Raw genomic sequence first — 15,386 nt, 5'->3', positions numbered from 1 at the left:
GGCCAACCGCGTTCCAACTTGAACTTCGCCGTCACGGTTCCGCCAGGTTCCGCCCTCATTCACCAACACTCGCGCGGCCAGCTTCTCTTTGTACCACCATCTGAGTGCCCAATCCCGTTTCATACAACTCCTGTTTTGAAAGCGCTGGAGATCAGGCGCATCTGCGCCCACTGGGAACGCCATCATGGAAACGCCAGAGCCACCACCGACCACTCACACTCTGAGGCCACACCATCTCTGCCTCCTCATGATTATAATGCTAGTAATCAAGCACATGGAACGGACAACAGCCAACAATGACTTCCTAATGCATGTACTTCCGGTGCTGATATACGAGGTCGCAGAGGTTTGTATCCCCACATCGTCCTCTCGAAGCACGAGCACCACAATAACAGTCATAAACAGGTTTCCCGTCCCAAAACATATACACAACTACTCGCGATATTTTACATGCTTCCTCATAGTCAAGATCCTGGAGCTGTTCAATTCTTTGAATCAATCAAACCGATGGTGAGTGGCGTTCTGCACTTATACAACAATCCTGGGCTGAGCTCTGCTGCGCAAGCATGTGGATTTTGTCTCCGTGGACCATCTCGCAAATTTCTTCGCAAGTAATGATGTTCTCATGTTTAGTGTCATTTTCTGGATCTCTAAGTATTTTATCAAGGTGTTTTTTTCCTTGTCGCAGATAATAACAGGCCATCGGGTCAAGTGAGCATTTCGTAGACATCCTTTTTCTTCAGAGCTGACGCGAGCTGCACCTTCTCTTTCAGTCAGATCTGGTGGGCCCCGTATCTTTGAGACCACAAAGTAAACTCCCTCACACATCCTCTAGGCTCGACGTTCTCTGCTCGGCTACTACTGCCGCAGGTGTCATACCACCTACCAGAAGATGTCCTACAACGGCATCGCCAAGCTTATACAAGACTATCACGACTGGATCTACGTGAATCCACTGGCAGGTTACCACCCGGTGAGGAAAGACATCATCACCTATGGTGAGTTGTTGTTTTGAGCTGCACAAAGGGTCCACTGATCAATAGCGCTCCAGACACGGTACTGCACAAGACACATGCAGACGAATACCAGTGGGCCATACCGGATCCCTACGCCGTGTGAGTCCGTGATTGTCTTTGTTGTCGCGGGCCTCACACAAAACTGATGATTTAAACAAGCTTCGAGAGAGGCCTGGCGATCGCTGATACAAACGTGGCCTCCGAAAGTCTTCGCCGCTTCTTCGAGCAACATTTCCACGACGGCAGTGATTCGTATGTTCAGGTTTTTCCGTTTATATTGTGCACCGAACTGATGTGACTCTCAGAGGGGTTCGTCAGCATGCACTGCTAAACCTGTCTCGTATGCATTATCTCCACCACGAATATGCGGCAGCTCGCAAGGTCTGTTGAGGCAATATTTACGGTGATGGATTATTGCTGATAACGCGACCTTGACTCCAGTACTTGGCGGAAGCCATTGATGTGTCACGAATAGCAAACGACAAGGAGACTCTACAGCACTGCCAGAGGTCTGCCATATATTGTCCTTGTTTTCAATCTTGCAGTAACTGAGCCCGTTTCAGTTTATTGAACAGACTCCCTGCCCTAGTTCGAGGATCTAGACCAGCCCTAAATGAAATTCAGCCCGGTGTTCACCCTTTGGAACTATTATTTGATGTACAGAAACTCATGAGAGTCTCAAGCGTATGATTGTTTCTCGTTGCTTGTTTTGGCCCTCCTAACATTCGGCGTTGACCACAGGAGCAACCGCTGAATGCTGCATTTGAGAAGATTACACAAGCAGTGGGGTTGTATGACCATTGGATCGACGTACAACAAAATGTTCCAGAGGACTCGGAACAATGGGCGCATCATGCTGTGCAATCCATCGTCTGGAGTGCGGCAGGTGTGTTGTCCGGCAACTATCCTTGTTCGTCTCCCCTAACTGTCAATGCAGGTTGCGACAGACTTGCCGCAATCGAGGAAGACATTGTTACCGCATTTACCGAAGTCGCCGGGGATGACAATTGTACGATCACAGTGGCTTTGAACCGTGCTTATCGGGTGAGTAGGTTTTCTCGTGAGCTTGTTGACCGGCCGCTGATACTTGTTTCCGATGACATAGCGAGCACGTCAAGGAAAGTATGAAGAATCCATTGCCACACTGCTCGAACCCGACGTATGGCGTGGTCTGGCTCTCGACGACTACGTCAAATGGGCTACCGAGATATGGAACATCCTGGTTCTGAGAGCAAGTCGTCGGTAAACAGAACCTCTATTCGATCATGTCCCGTTCATTCCGCTGTTTTGTCTCGGAAGGCTGATCGCCTGTCTTCCTTCCATTCAGTGGCCAAGAAAGGCAATACACCGACTTCCTGAAAGCTAGAATGCCGTCAACACCGTGGAACCCGCGATCGTATTTCTTCAATACGCCTGCGCCGCCAGAGTCGATCATTCGTGATCCGTTGCACGAGGTCATGCGCATGCGAGTCAGTTTTGTCTCGCTCTTGTTCATCCGCTTCCTTTCTCTGACAGGTAATCCGCTGATTTCAAATAATATTGTTTTTGATGCCCACTGCCGGTTCTACTCTCTTGTCCTTCTGACTTGCCGCTACGCTCGGACATCTTTAGCATACCGACCAGGCAGCGATCTCGGTTGACAAGCTGTTGAAGGCCTTGTGGCATGCCGAATTTCAATGTCGGTATGGGACTTACCGCACGGGTATCATTTTGCTTGCCGATCTTGGACTCGAGTTTGGCATGACGAAGAGGAGCAGGAGGATTGTAGAGGAAATTATGCCACAGGTATGGAAGGGTCCCATCCCCTTCTCTCTCTATCTCTAGTGACTCGTCTTCGATCCATCGCTCACCGTGATATCTTGTTTACTTCCGAGACAGGTCATTTCTGGAAACGACCTCGAACAGCGAGCCTTTGCGTGCTTCACGTATGCACGATGCATTATGGCTGCCGGGAACAAATCTCAGGACTCCATACGGGAAGCCATTCCCTACATTGAAATGGCAGAAAAGGATTACAAGACAATAGAGATCCTGAGGTCTCTCGCCGACACGCAGTATTATCTTGCCGTGATGTACCACAACTTGGGGATGGAGGCGGAGAGGGATGCCGCAGCTGAGCGGCATGAAAAGACGGAAGAGGAGAGGCAGAAGGCCGCGATTTGCGGAGTTGAGACATGGGTGAAGGATGTCTGGGATTTGGTATGTGAGGTGGGAGTGGCCCTCGCGGCGCGGTGACCTTTCTACGTTGCTTTTCAGGTCCATGCTGGTACAAGCGAATTTTACTCTACGAGGACATGTTGTTTACATACATCATCTTTGAGCTGACTGCCTGAATTTATCATCAACGAGAGTTCCGAACAAGATCCCGGAGAAGTTTATTGGAACTCAGTGGCGAGCCGTCCGCATGGTGACTAGAACGGAACGGAAGCAAAAGAAATCGAATTCCCGTGCTTCGGCTGGCCGCGGAGTTTTCGTAGCATGCTGTTCCTTCTTCGAGTCCCGATCGGTTGTTCTACAGACTACTACTTAACTTTTCATGATGGATTCAGAGTCTGACACGCGCGTACGACGCGGAGTCTCAGTCAGTCAGACATATTGCCAGTGTGACATGGACTTACATGCATTATTCAACCCGCCCGCAAGTCAGAGTCAGCACGATTTTTCGTGACAAGTCCGGAGGACGAAAGGAGGTCGACGCATGCTGTTTCCGTCGAGACCCTGACACCCTATCTGCCCCACAGCAGCCTCCGAGACCTGTTGGGGATGGACACCCGCCCGTACTTATCGACAGGATCACGTCAGCTTAGAGACTGAGGTGGATGGCGCAAATTACAACAGATCGGTAAAAACTCATACAATGCGGATATCAAAATATATCTCATGCGGGCATCTAGATGTACTGGTGGGGAACATAAGTCGATCAACTACGGCGTTTCACGCTCTAAGGAGCACCGAGACCACTAAAGTCATACGCCAACTTCCTCCTCACGTAGTACGACTTCCCAATCGTCCACAAAACCCAGTCTCTGATAGTGTTCAGTTTGATGAATGGGAGCCAAGGATGGTACTCGCTCGCTCTAATTGACATCCCGACGGTGCTGGCCATCGTTTTCGCAATGTTGATGACTCTGAGAGCCCTTTCGCGGCGGAGATTGGCGTACGACTCAATGATGCTATCGGGATGAGAGTCGTGGGTCATGTGCTCAGCGATGGTGGGTCCGATAGTGATGGCGTCTCGTAGACCGAGGTTCATGCCTTGACCTCCAGCCGGTGGGTGTATGTGGGCTGCATCACCGATAAGGTTGATCATGCCGCCGAGTTCATTGCGGGAACCAGAGAAACGAGTCCAGAAACGAGAGGCGATTGCGCTGCGGGTGCGGAAACGGGTGTACCACACGAGCTCTGTTTTCGTGCCGTCAGTTATGAATAAAGGCAGTTCGTCCGCGGGACCCTCGCACCTTCGACTTCGAATGGTTTCTCGTTTACAGCAGGATCCGATGACATCCTCAATGGTCCGAAGCGGTTGATAAGATCCTGGACGTATTCTTTCGTGGTGTTTGCGGGCGGTACGCCTTCGGCTATCGGAACACCACTTGCGATACGATAAATACCACTCTTCGATGGGTCATGCGACGCCTTTCTTTCGGGATAGGGCAGAGGGGAGAACACGAAGAAGTTGTTTGTTGAGAGAGCTGAGGTCGAGGTTGTATGGTGAGACGGTTATATTAGGAGGTCCAGGATGCTAGGGACGTACCACCGAACAGGATGTTATGGCCCGCAATTGTAGGTGGCTTAGAGAAAGTGACGTCGCAGATAACCATCTGGGCAAGAGTTCCAGCCTCGTCACTATCACCGTCCGGGTCTCCAAAATCGATTCCTGCTTGCTGGCGAATCTGTGTGCATCCAAATATAAGTCAACAACATGAGCGCCGGCAGTCATGATTGTACGTACCACTGACTGCGACCCATCAGCACCAATGACGTATCGTGCACGAATGCTTGCTCCGTCTTCAAATATGACAGTGGTATACCCCTTGCTATCAGTGCCCTTTTGCATGCTCTTGGCTTTGTAAGGACGGTGTACATGGATACCCTCGGAAACGAGTTTGTCTGCGAGGACCTCCTCCGTCTACAATCATTGTTCAAAAAACCTTAAGACCAATGAGATGGGACTGGTGACCAGTGACTGGACATACCTTGTTCTGGGGCAAAAGAACATAGAAGGGGAATCGGGTGTATGGGTGAAGGGCGGAGAACTCGACGTTGATCAGAAGTGACTTTCGGTCATAGTATGACATGATTGGAACTTTCTCCCCGAGCTCAATCATCTTCTCGGCTACGCCAATTGTGTCCAATTTCTACATAGAATAAGCTATGAGTATGAAAGTCAATGCATTTTGATGCCGTTCGAAACATACCTCCAGCGTAGCAGCGTGGATAACCATGGCGCGCGAGAAGTGAACACCCTGCTCCGTGGCATCAACGATGGTGATGTTCTTGACACCGTTCTTGTGAAGAGACAGCGCAGCAGACATGCCGGCAGGGCCGGCGCCAACAATCAAGACATCGGTTTCAGTGGGAGGAGCCATGGCGGCTGGGGTTGGTCGAGCGCAAGAGTTGGGACGCTGGTGCTGACCCATATCAAGCACGTCAAAGGTCCTATATACCTGCGATGAGTGCGTTCAGTCATGATTACCGAGATGTGAGACGCCAGTGGAATCTCCGCGCATAAGTTGGAGAGCAGTGGAACGCGCTGGCAAGGAGTACGTATGAGTAACGTCTGCCATGATGCGGTGGCCGAGCTCAAGGGGAAAGTAGCGCAGGGTTTAAGCGACTATAGGTATCTCTCTATGTCCGGACGAGAGCAGCATCTAAGCAAGCTGATCAAGAGAGTGATGGCAAGGAGGAGCTGAATTGTCTGTAACCCCTTAAGGCGCTGTCGATGGGATTATCACTGTGCGAGAGTACGAAAGCAAGCGAGCTTGCCGGATATCGTCGAACATTCATATAGCTTGAGAAATACCGAGTCGAAAGAACTGAGAAACTGGTTGAGATGGTTTGAGACTGAGTGCCACGGTGGCGAGAGGCAAGAAACGTGATTACGCAATGGGTTGGTTGAAGGCTAGCACGCGTTGGAAATGCGATTTACCGCTTGAAGCCATACACTACCTTACACTCGTTCGCCGTTCGACCCTCTCCAGTCCTCGTTCCCATGGACGGACAGCCTCCTCAGGAGGAGGACTTCTCTTCCCTCTCTATTGAAGACCGCCTCGCTCACAAAAATTGGAAGGCTCGCGTCAACGCTTATGAAGCCCTCATCAAGACTTTCCAATTCTCATCCTCCGACACTGATCCCGCTTTCAAACCATTCCTTAACAATCCCGATACACTCAAGAAGATCGCAACGGACTCTAATGCTGTGGCCCAGGAGAAGGGTGTTGAATGTTTGGTGGCATTGGTCAAGTTCGCCGGCGAGAATGCTGCGAAGACGAGGGAGGTAGTGGTACCTGCATTGGTCGACAAGTGCTTAGGTTCAACGAGGGCGGGAACGAAGAATCAGGCTTTAGAGCTGGCCCTGCAGTATGTTGAAGTAGAGAACACGGGTGCGGGTGTCGTGGTATGTCCCCATCCAATCATGTTAATGCTGTCCGAGCAATGTTCACCTCCAATTTGACACGCTCTCCAGGAAAACATTCTAGCGGGCCTTGCAGCCAAGCAACCCAAGATCGTGGCCGGAACTGTACTTGTTTTGAAGGAGGTCATTCGGTGAGCACCATATTATTACAAGTTATAATGTGCTTTGGCGCGAGGATGTTCATCGTCCTCCAGTCAGTTCGGAATTCAAGTCACGCCACCAGCTCCCGTTCTCAAGTCCCTACCGAAGATTTTTGGGCACTCTGACAAGACTGTTCGTGCCGAAGGGACAGGTCTGACGCATGCGTTGTATCAGTATCTCGGGGCTGGCATCGAGCCATGGCTCAACGATTTGAAGCCCGTGCAAGTGAAGGAGTTGAAGGAGGCTTGGGAAGGAATGGAGAAGGAAGGGCAGGGCAAGGGGAGTCTCAAACCAGCACGGATGACGCGACAGCACGCTCGTGAGGCAGAAGAGCGTGAAGCGGCTGGAGGTGACGATGCTGGAGATGAACCTGCTGAAGAAGGTGCGCACTCTATCAGTCCTTGCGCGCATGCAATTCATTCATTTCGTCTTCATTACTGTCAGGTGCTCCCGTCGATTTGCGAGCATTAGCCGAAGAGGAGGACATCGTGCCGAGGCTTCCAGCGAATCTCAGTGGGAACCTGGCTTCATCGAAATGGAAAGAGCGCAAGGAAGCACTCGACGATCTTCTTACCCTTGTCAACGCGACCCAGCGAATCAAAGACGCACCAGAACTTGGAGACCTGTCCAAAACTTTGGCTTCAAAAGTTCAGAGCGATGCAAATATCAACTGTGTTATGGTTGCAGCTCAATGCATCGAAGGACTAGCAACGGCTATAATGGGTTCATACGGACGGTATAGGGAGAGTGTCGTACCTCCGATGCTGGAACGATTGAAAGAAAGGAAAGCAACGGTCACTGACACCATTGGTGGAGCCCTGGATGCAGTGTTTGCAACGGTATGTTCGAGAATTAGTCGGATTTTCCCTCTGTCCTGACCAATTACGAAAGACGACCCTGTCTGATATTGTAGGAGATCTTATGCCCGTCATGTCTCACAAGAATCCCCAAGTCAAGGAAGGATCGCTCAAATTCCTCACACGATGTCTCTCTACGTCGACTCAGCCTTTACCTCCCCCTCAGCTCAAACCGTTATCAGAAGCACTCGCACACCTACTCGAGGATTCCTTCGCTGGCGCTCGTGATGAAGCTGCATCAGCACTAGGCACACTAATGAAGATGGTCGGAGAGCGACCGTTGGCCGCCCTCATGGATGGTCTCGCTGATGTACGGAAAGCGAAGGTCAAGGAAGCTTACGAGAAGGCGACGGTGAAAGCGAAGGCTGGGGGTCCTCCGAAACCATCCGCACCACCTCCGGCAGTGAAGGAGCCTCCAAAGAAGAAAGCACCGCCACCGAAGAAGGTCGAGGCACAACCTCCGTCAGATGCTCTTGAAGAAGAACCCATTTCGCCTCCAAAGAAAGGTCCTCCAGCACGATTTCTCGCGAAGAAGGGCCCCGCCGCGGCGGCCTCTGCACCGGCAGCGGCTGCACCTGCGCCAGCGAAGAAGCCCCCACCAGCTGCTGCAGCAGCTGCAGCCGCAGCCGCGTCTTCCAAGCCGGCGAAGGGTGGTGCTGCTCCTGCTCCCGGCACTCTGGACACCTTCAAGTTCAAGCATACGCCTGACGATGCTGAAGCTCTCGCTGCCGACCTCATTCCGCCGAGCATCGCCAAGGATTTCGTCGATTCAAACTGGAAGACAAGGCTCGCTGCGTTGGAGGAGATGACAACATGGGTCGAGAGCTCCGCCCAGGACCTTGATGCCGAAGTCGTAGTTCGTTTCCTGGCGAAGAAAGGTTGGAGTGAGAAGAACTTCCAGGTCAATTCTCTCGCAGTATTCGATGGAAGGCACTTTCTAACATTGGTATCATCTAGGTTTCTGCGAAGCTCTACGGTATTCTGGTATTGCTCGCGGAACAGTGTCCTTCATTTGGCCGATCGTGTGGTGCTTTATCGATACCTCATCTTTCTGAGAAACTGGGTGATATGAAGCTCAAGAAACCAGCTGGAGACACCTTACTCGTGTACGCCGAGAAGACGTCTCTGCAATTCGTTCTCGGTCAAGGTTAGTGACCAATGGTGTTGTCCATTTATATATTCGAGGCTAACCCTTATGATCTCAGCCTATGAACCATTGGCGAAGACGAAGGCGCCCAAGGCTTTGGCCGATGCTGTGGGATGGATCGAGTCCGCTCTGATCGAGTTCGGCATCGCGGGGTTGAGCCTTCGCAGTCTTGTCGAATTCCTGAAGGGCGCGCTAAAGAACTCTAATGCCGCTGTCCGAACAAGCGCGACTAAAGCTGTCGTCACTGTCAGAATCTTTGCGGGCCCAAGTAAGTGCTGCGTCCATGGTGACATCTAAAATACCGAATTCTAATCACCGAATTCTGGTACAGGCATCAAGGACCTCCTTGAGGACCTGAACCCTCAGCTCCTAGCCACAATTCACAGTGAACTGGACAAAGTCGATGGCCAATCTCCTCCGGAGCCTACACGCGTGTCGGCTGATGTCGTGAACATGGCCCCGCAAGGCGGTTCATCCGCGAAAGGTGGCGCCGCTGCTGCAGACCCTCTGGACGAGCTCTTCCCCCGCGTGGAGATCGATGGTCTACTGAAGGGTACGACTATTCTAGCCGACGCCAAGAGCGATGCTTGGAAGACGAAGAAAGAAGCCCTGGAAACTCTGCAGGCGATCTTGGACCAAGGGGCTAACAAACGTCTGAAACCGCAGATGGGTACGTGTGCTGCTAACTGCGTCTACTGATGATATGGTAGCTGGAGGTGACTGATAAATTGGATTGATAGGCGAGATTGGTACAGTGTTGAAGTCTCGAATCACCGACACGAATAAGGCCGTTCAAACGCTCGCGCTGGATATTGTGGCCAGAATCGCTACGGGAATGGGCAAGCCGTTCGAGAAACAAACCAAGTTCTTCGTTGTTCCCGTTGCCTCCGTTCTTTCTGATCAAAAAGCTCCTATTCGCGCATCAGCACTCACCACGCTCACTGCTATTGCGACCGCCTGCGAGGGTATGGACCCCTTGGTTCACTGGCTTACCACCGCTCTCGAAGTCAATAACCCCGTCCAGCGCTCTAACCTTCTCAATTGGATTGCTGGGTGGTTCAAGGAGCATGAAATGACTCCTGGAATCGACTTGGGTAGCTGGTTGGCGACTGTAGTGTCTTGTCTCGACGATCGAAGTGCAGACGTTCGGAAAGGAGCTCAAGCAGTATTACCCTTCCTCATCGCATCCGCCGGCTTCGACAAAGTTATGGCGCAGACAAACAACCTCAAGCCTGCCTCGAAGGCGTCCGCCGTCCCTTTCATCAACGCTGCTCGTGCATCTGCCCCTTCATCGTCTGCCCCGAGCGCAGCGCCAGCAGCCGCCGCACCTGCTCCAGCGAAGCCCGCTCCAGCTGCCAAAGCTGCTCCAAACAAGCCTGTCATGCCTTCATCTCCCCCTTCGTCAGGAGCAGGTACTCTCCCTCCATCACCAACAACCGCTGCGCCGCCCACGTCAAAGATGGCTCCTGCTGGCAAGCTCACAGGGATCCGCCGCAAGCTTCCTCAAGGCACGATATCGCGTCCTGAGTCGCGAGCTGAGAGTGTTGACGAGGCTCCCACATCACGGCTTCCTGGGAAACCAGGCCCTGGGTTCGGTCTGCGCCGCCCTGGTATGCCAGTTCCATCGGCTCTCAAGACAGCCCCGCCACCTGCCGCAGCAATATCGCCTCCCCCAGCGATGACAGGTGATATGGCCTTCACCGGCATGAACGTGGACGCGAAAAGGTCACGTCTTGCTAAGGATCCCGGCAAGTGGATCAATGAGGCTGGGACGACACGAAAGGACCTTGCTGACCTCTTACAGCACCAAATGGAGCCCTATGCGTCGAAAGATCTGGTCGGACAGTTGTTTAGTACCGACCACAATGCTGTCAATGACCACGTCGCCGGTTTGGCCACTATCGCAGAGTTCTACAGCGACCTTCAGGCAGGAGACGAGAGGTTCGGGCTATCCGATGAGGACCTCAAGACGGTTGGCATCGCCAATTCTGATCTTGCCCTCAAATACGTGTCCATCAAAGCTCACGAACCACAGTCCAATCTCATAGCGAAGTCTCTGGACGCCGTCGATTCCGTACTCGCTTTCCTACGATCAATCGACTATCAGCTCTCCGACAACGAAGCATTGTGTTTCATTCCGACTATGGTCTACAAAGTGAGGACCGATCGTTTTCAACATTGTGCTAGTGATACTGATATATAAATGCATCTAGCTCGGAGACGCGAGGGAACCTGTTCGCGTCCGCGTCCAGCAGATAATTCAGTCGTTACCAAAAGTTTACGCATACAGCCGGGTTTTCCAGCTGCTCCTCGAACATGGTCTCAAACACAAGGTAGCCAAAACACGGCAGGGTACATTAGACGAGCTCGCTGGCATTCTGAAACGGTTTGGACTGGGCGCGTGCGACCCTCCCAAAGCATGCCCCGTGCTGGCTTCAATGATCGCTGACAAGGACCCCAGCGTGCGCAAAGCGTCCCTTGGAGCACTTGGGTAAGAGTCCTTGAAGCTTGCTAGTCTACATAGTACTTACCATATCGTTTGCAGCGAGGTATTCAGTCTGGTAGGGGAGAAAATTTGGTCGATGGTCGGACCACTCTCACCGAAAGACAAGACACAACTTGAGGAACGACTTCGTCGTGTCTCAGGGCCTAGCTCCCCGGAAAGACCGGGAACTTCCATGTCTACTGCCCCTTCTCAAGTTTCTCGTCTAGCCACAGCAATTGCGAAACCATCTTCACCATCTGCCCCTGCTACCAGTCGGTTTGGAGCCTTGCCACGGCCCTCGAGTCCCTCTGCTGGTCCTTCTCGCCTCGCCCGTCCATCTTCCCCAGCTGCAAGGTCCACGTCACCAGCTCCATCACAGATGTCACGGCCTTTGTCACACCTCCCTGGCCCATCATCCCCATCCTCTCGCGGCAAAACTCTGTTGCCTTCGCGGCTAGGTCAACCCAGAGCTCGAACATCCACCTTACGATCACACCTTCCTGCTCCCTCTCACGTTGAGGCTCCTCCCGACGAAGACGATTATACCCCTCCTGTCCGAAATGGAGCACCTTCCAAGGGCGCAAACATCGAGTCGTGGCGTAGCAAACAGCCCGAAGAAGAACTTGATACACCGCCCGAGATGCCACCATCATCGTCCAACGACATCACTCTGACGATTTCAAGTGTACTCAGCAGCGATTCGGACCGGAGTGTCGATGCACTGAAGAAGATACAAAAGGTCCTTCAGTTAGGCCCGGATGCTGGACCTTCATCGTCGACGTATCGTGATCTCGCAGAACACACAGAAGGCCTCATCGAGACTGTTACACTTCAGATAGCCCATGCTTTCGAGCACCCGGAAAGTAACATTCGACTAGCTAAGCACCTCATTCAGACACTCAATGCGTTCTGCGACAACCCATTGCTTGCGGAATCCCTCACGGTGGACATATTGACTGCGCTCCTCGAGGAGCTTGCCATTCGGCTCCTACAAACGGACGATAGCAAGGACGCCGAGGTCAAGAATCTCTCGCGATTCATCAATATGATCATGCTCCGTATGTTCTCGACAGGAAGGCGAATAACGGTTTTCAGGTAATACTAGTCTTGTACGGTCTTCATGTGCGTGCACATATCTAACTCTATGGTCACTAGATCCTTGTTCGCTCTCCTCTTGCAGATCGTGAAGCCCTTCCCTGCCAACGGCACGCTCTCCGATTCACAAGAGGCGAAAGTGGCAGAACTAGTGCTCAAGTGCATCTGGAAGTTGGCTAGAAACATTCCGCAGGATTTGACGGAGCTGAAGCTTGACCCGGTCGAACTCTTCCCTGCGGTCGAACATTTCCTGCAGTCTATTCCTCCCAACGAGTGGCGAGCGAGGGCGACCAATCGCGTGCCTTGTGGCGACATGCCGCTGAGGACCATCAAAGTCATCATTCAGCATGTTGTCGGTGAGTCCTCCTGTCAAGTATTATCTCAATGACATATCTGACATTGTCTTGATAGCACACTATGCAGACGACGTGTACGACATTCTGTCCAACTCATTCGATGACCCGTCTGCGACGATTGTGTACCCATACGTCTACCGAATACTCAACGCCGCAGCCTCGAAAGAGGCCTCCGCACCACCTCGAACCAACGGAAGAAACGGCAACGGCCATGCTCAGGTGCACAAGTTCTCCCACAGTCGTCCTATGTCCATGGTCAGCGGAGCCTCTGCTAGCCGTCCAGCGTCGCCTTTGGAGACTGCATCCTCGGTCACTTCAGGGGAAGTCCGACAGTCATCGCCCAGCCATCATAGCAGGTCCTCGATAAACGGCATGGTATCGCCACCAACTGACGAGCCAGATCCCGACGCTCAACTGCTTATCATTTTGGGCCACATATCGAGCGAAACCACGGGGGCGATGCACAAGGAGGGCATAACAGAGTTGCATCAGTTCTTGAAGGCCTATCCGCACAAGAAGCCAAAGGTCGACAAGATGCTGGAGGCAACTGGACCTGCATTCCGTAAGTATATATCGCGAGCGCTGGCTAGTCGGGCAGCCGACGACGAGGAGAGAGATGTCGCTGTAGCTGATACCCTATCGAGTGAGTCACGCCAACGTGATTCCTTTTCACCATAAGTCTGACGTTTCATTCACAGAACTGGAGTCGAAAGCGACCACACCTGTATCTCCAACACGTCCCGACTCCTTACAAGTACCCATGTCGCCCACTTCGACAACAGGCGGCGACTCACATGACCAGCAGGAGAAGCTTTCACGACTACACAATTTGTTCCAATACCGTCAGAGCTCGGCTAGCAACGGCTCCTCGCAAGGTCGGCCGCCTGCCTCTTCTGTTTCACGACCCACGCCTTAGAAGGTTGTTCTGTACCCACTGTATTAGCTCGTAACTGTAACCTCGATTATGTGTTATACTGTCTTTTTGTTCCCTTTGTTCCTTCTCCTTCGCTTTTGGGTGTTACAGATTGACATTGATTCATTACCATGGCTGTTTCTCTTCGTTTTATTACAACCATATTATGCCATTTTATGATATATACCGTGCGTCAAATAATCAGAGGATACATGCATGCTCCACAACCATCCCCTCGCCCGTGTTCACAGAGAGCAGGATGTAAAGTCGTGAAGAAGTACATTGTACAGATCATTCGCATGAAGAAGTGGTGGCAGGTGCGTTTATCTTCGCAGACAGGTTATCACCCGCGAAAGTGACAGATCAAAAGAGAATTCATGTTGACTTGGAGGTCGCACCAGGAAATCATAGAATCATAGAATCAAGGCGATGATTGGAAGCGGTGTAACTTTGAGTCTGAGTTGGGGGGTAGATGGATAGGATTGCTAGCACACCAAAACAAGGAAACAGTAGTAAATTGAGATATTTATTCTCTAGGAATGAATGGACTCGAGCGTGACGAAGGAGCAACAACGACAGGTGGGAGGTCCTTTGCCATATCCTTCGTGCCTGCTGGGAATGGAAGATCGACGAGACCCTTGGGAAGAACCTTCTCGTACAAGCCCTTCGCCTGATTGTGTTGCGCGGGGCAGATCATCTTCTTTTTGGCATCGCGGACCATGACTTGAGCGTCGTCGAAACCAGGAACACAACCTCGGACAAATATCAAGTCAAGGGCAGAGTCGACACGGACGACAGTGAGGTTCTGGGTCGTGATGCGCTCACAGCCCATATGACCAGGCATTTTCTTTCCGGGCCACACTCTGCCCGGATCCTAAAGACGAGGAGCCGCTTAAGAGACCACCATAGAGAAAATGACACTGTGGACGACATACCTGATGTCCACCTGTCGAACCTATTGACCGATGGGAGAGGGAAGCACCGTGGCTCGCACGCTGACCCTTGAAACCCCATCGTTTCATGCCTCCCTGGAAGCCCTTCCCGATCCTACAGAACGAGCGTTGAGTTTGATAATTCGCTGGAGCCAGAACTTGTAGAGTCTTACGAGTTTGAGACGACATCAACAAATTGGCCGGGTACAAAGTGGACTGCCGACAGTGTAGTCCCTGGAAGAGGGTTAAGAGAGGACGTTGAAAGACACACAACATAACACGTACCAACTGGAACATGAGCATCTGGAGTTACCGGAAACTCCTTTACAATCCGCTTTGGTGGAACGCCAGCCTTCTTGAAATGACCCAGCATCTGCTTCGTAGCAGTCTTCGCTGGTCTATCCGAAGCAGCAACTTGAACTGCGTGGTACTCTGTCTTGTTCCTCCGCACGGTCTTGACATTAGCTGTCACCTGACAGTTTTCCAACTATGCCGACTTCTGATGAGTATTTGTAGTGATTAAAGCAAGTTTTACGACGCACCTGGAGGACCGTGACCGGGAAACGAGCGCCATGGTCGTCCCACATCGCAGTCATTCCGCGTTTGCGCGCGATGAGCCCTGTCCGGACAGAATTTGGTGTCCATTTTGAGGGCGTCGTGGCGGAAGAGCTAGCGACCACAGTAGCATTATTAACGAGAGAAGTGTGGATATGCCTCGACGGCGCGGTGACTGGCCGCTGAGCAAGAGTCCATAGCCTGAGCATCGTCGAGGCTGATGCGGAGAACGGTTTGAGACTCGTGCAGACGCG

General features: G+C 52.1%; 4 protein-coding genes across 4 annotated transcripts; 2 read left to right on the top strand and 2 right to left on the bottom strand.

The window, feature by feature from the left end:
* Positions 1-178: 178 nt before the first annotated feature.
* Positions 179-3,372, top strand: STEHIDRAFT_74221 (uncharacterized protein). The gene is made up of 15 exons (XM_007300513.1): positions 179-346; positions 406-510; positions 566-634; positions 836-998; positions 1,052-1,115; positions 1,176-1,268; positions 1,322-1,397; positions 1,458-1,525; positions 1,580-1,700; positions 1,758-1,902; positions 1,954-2,060; positions 2,122-2,258; positions 2,344-2,485; positions 2,628-2,801; positions 2,895-3,372. The coding sequence occupies exons 1-15, from the start codon at positions 185-187 to the stop codon at positions 3,249-3,251; spliced, it is 1,983 nt and encodes a 660-aa protein (XP_007300575.1). The 5' UTR covers positions 179-184; the 3' UTR covers positions 3,252-3,372.
* A 585-nt stretch (positions 3,373-3,957) lies between these two features.
* STEHIDRAFT_51537 (FAD/NAD-P-binding domain-containing protein) lies at positions 3,958-5,605 on the bottom strand (the record flags this gene model as incomplete). The annotated part of the gene is made up of 6 exons (XM_007300416.1): positions 3,958-4,418; positions 4,475-4,708; positions 4,774-4,909; positions 4,969-5,145; positions 5,213-5,374; positions 5,435-5,605. The coding sequence occupies 6 exons, from the start codon at positions 5,603-5,605 to the stop codon at positions 3,958-3,960; spliced, it is 1,341 nt and encodes a 446-aa protein (XP_007300478.1).
* Positions 5,606-6,203: 598 nt separating this feature from the next.
* STEHIDRAFT_118967 (ARM repeat-containing protein) lies at positions 6,204-13,868 on the top strand. The gene is made up of 14 exons (XM_007300912.1): positions 6,204-6,633; positions 6,703-6,782; positions 6,846-7,174; positions 7,237-7,631; positions 7,684-8,550; positions 8,607-8,796; positions 8,855-9,064; positions 9,128-9,466; positions 9,537-10,951; positions 11,010-11,287; positions 11,342-12,376; positions 12,437-12,732; positions 12,788-13,375; positions 13,431-13,868. Exons 1-14 carry the CDS (start codon positions 6,229-6,231, stop codon positions 13,646-13,648), a joined length of 6,645 nt encoding a protein of 2,214 aa, XP_007300974.1. The 5' UTR covers positions 6,204-6,228; the 3' UTR covers positions 13,649-13,868.
* Positions 13,869-14,074: 206 nt separating this feature from the next.
* Positions 14,075-15,350, bottom strand: STEHIDRAFT_145083 (mitochondrial 50S ribosomal protein L3). Its single transcript, XM_007300911.1, has 5 exons — positions 15,120-15,350; positions 14,863-15,064; positions 14,751-14,811; positions 14,581-14,692; positions 14,075-14,519 (listed from the first exon to the last, which is right to left on the bottom strand). Exons 1-5 carry the CDS (start codon positions 15,339-15,341, stop codon positions 14,172-14,174), a joined length of 945 nt encoding a protein of 314 aa, XP_007300973.1. The 5' UTR covers positions 15,342-15,350; the 3' UTR covers positions 14,075-14,171.
* Positions 15,351-15,386: the final 36 nt, after the last annotated feature.

This window comes from Stereum hirsutum, assembly GCF_000264905.1.
Source record: "Stereum hirsutum FP-91666 SS1 unplaced genomic scaffold STEHIscaffold_3, whole genome shotgun sequence".
Taxonomy (NCBI): Eukaryota; Fungi; Basidiomycota; class Agaricomycetes; order Russulales; family Stereaceae; genus Stereum; species Stereum hirsutum.
This window is presented reverse-complemented; position numbering and strand designations above follow the sequence as displayed.

Excerpts from the sequence above, each read along its gene's own strand:
- STEHIDRAFT_74221 (XM_007300513.1), top strand. The coding sequence starts at position 185 with ATGGAAACGCCAGAGCCACCACCGACCACTCACACTCTGAGGCCACAC. Across the intron at positions 1,116-1,175 it reads ATACCGGATCCCTACGCCGT|CTTCGAGAGAGGCCTGGCGA; the intron begins GTGAGTCCGTGA and ends GATTTAAACAAG. Across the intron at positions 1,903-1,953 it reads CATCGTCTGGAGTGCGGCAG|GTTGCGACAGACTTGCCGCA; the intron begins GTGTGTTGTCCG and ends CTGTCAATGCAG.
- STEHIDRAFT_118967 (XM_007300912.1), top strand. The coding sequence starts at position 6,229 with ATGGACGGACAGCCTCCTCAGGAGGAGGACTTCTCTTCCCTCTCTATT. Across the intron at positions 6,783-6,845 it reads GTTTTGAAGGAGGTCATTCG|TCAGTTCGGAATTCAAGTCA; the intron begins GTGAGCACCATA and ends ATCGTCCTCCAG. Across the intron at positions 9,467-9,536 it reads ACGTCTGAAACCGCAGATGG|GCGAGATTGGTACAGTGTTG; the intron begins GTACGTGTGCTG and ends TTGGATTGATAG.
- STEHIDRAFT_145083 (XM_007300911.1), bottom strand. The coding sequence starts at position 15,341 with ATGCTCAGGCTATGGACTCTTGCTCAGCGGCCAGTCACCGCGCCGTCG. Across the intron at positions 15,065-15,119 it reads TCCCGGTCACGGTCCTCCAG|TTGGAAAACTGTCAGGTGAC; the intron begins GTGCGTCGTAAA and ends AAGTCGGCATAG. Across the intron at positions 14,812-14,862 it reads AGATGCTCATGTTCCAGTTG|GGACTACACTGTCGGCAGTC; the intron begins GTACGTGTTATG and ends ACCCTCTTCCAG.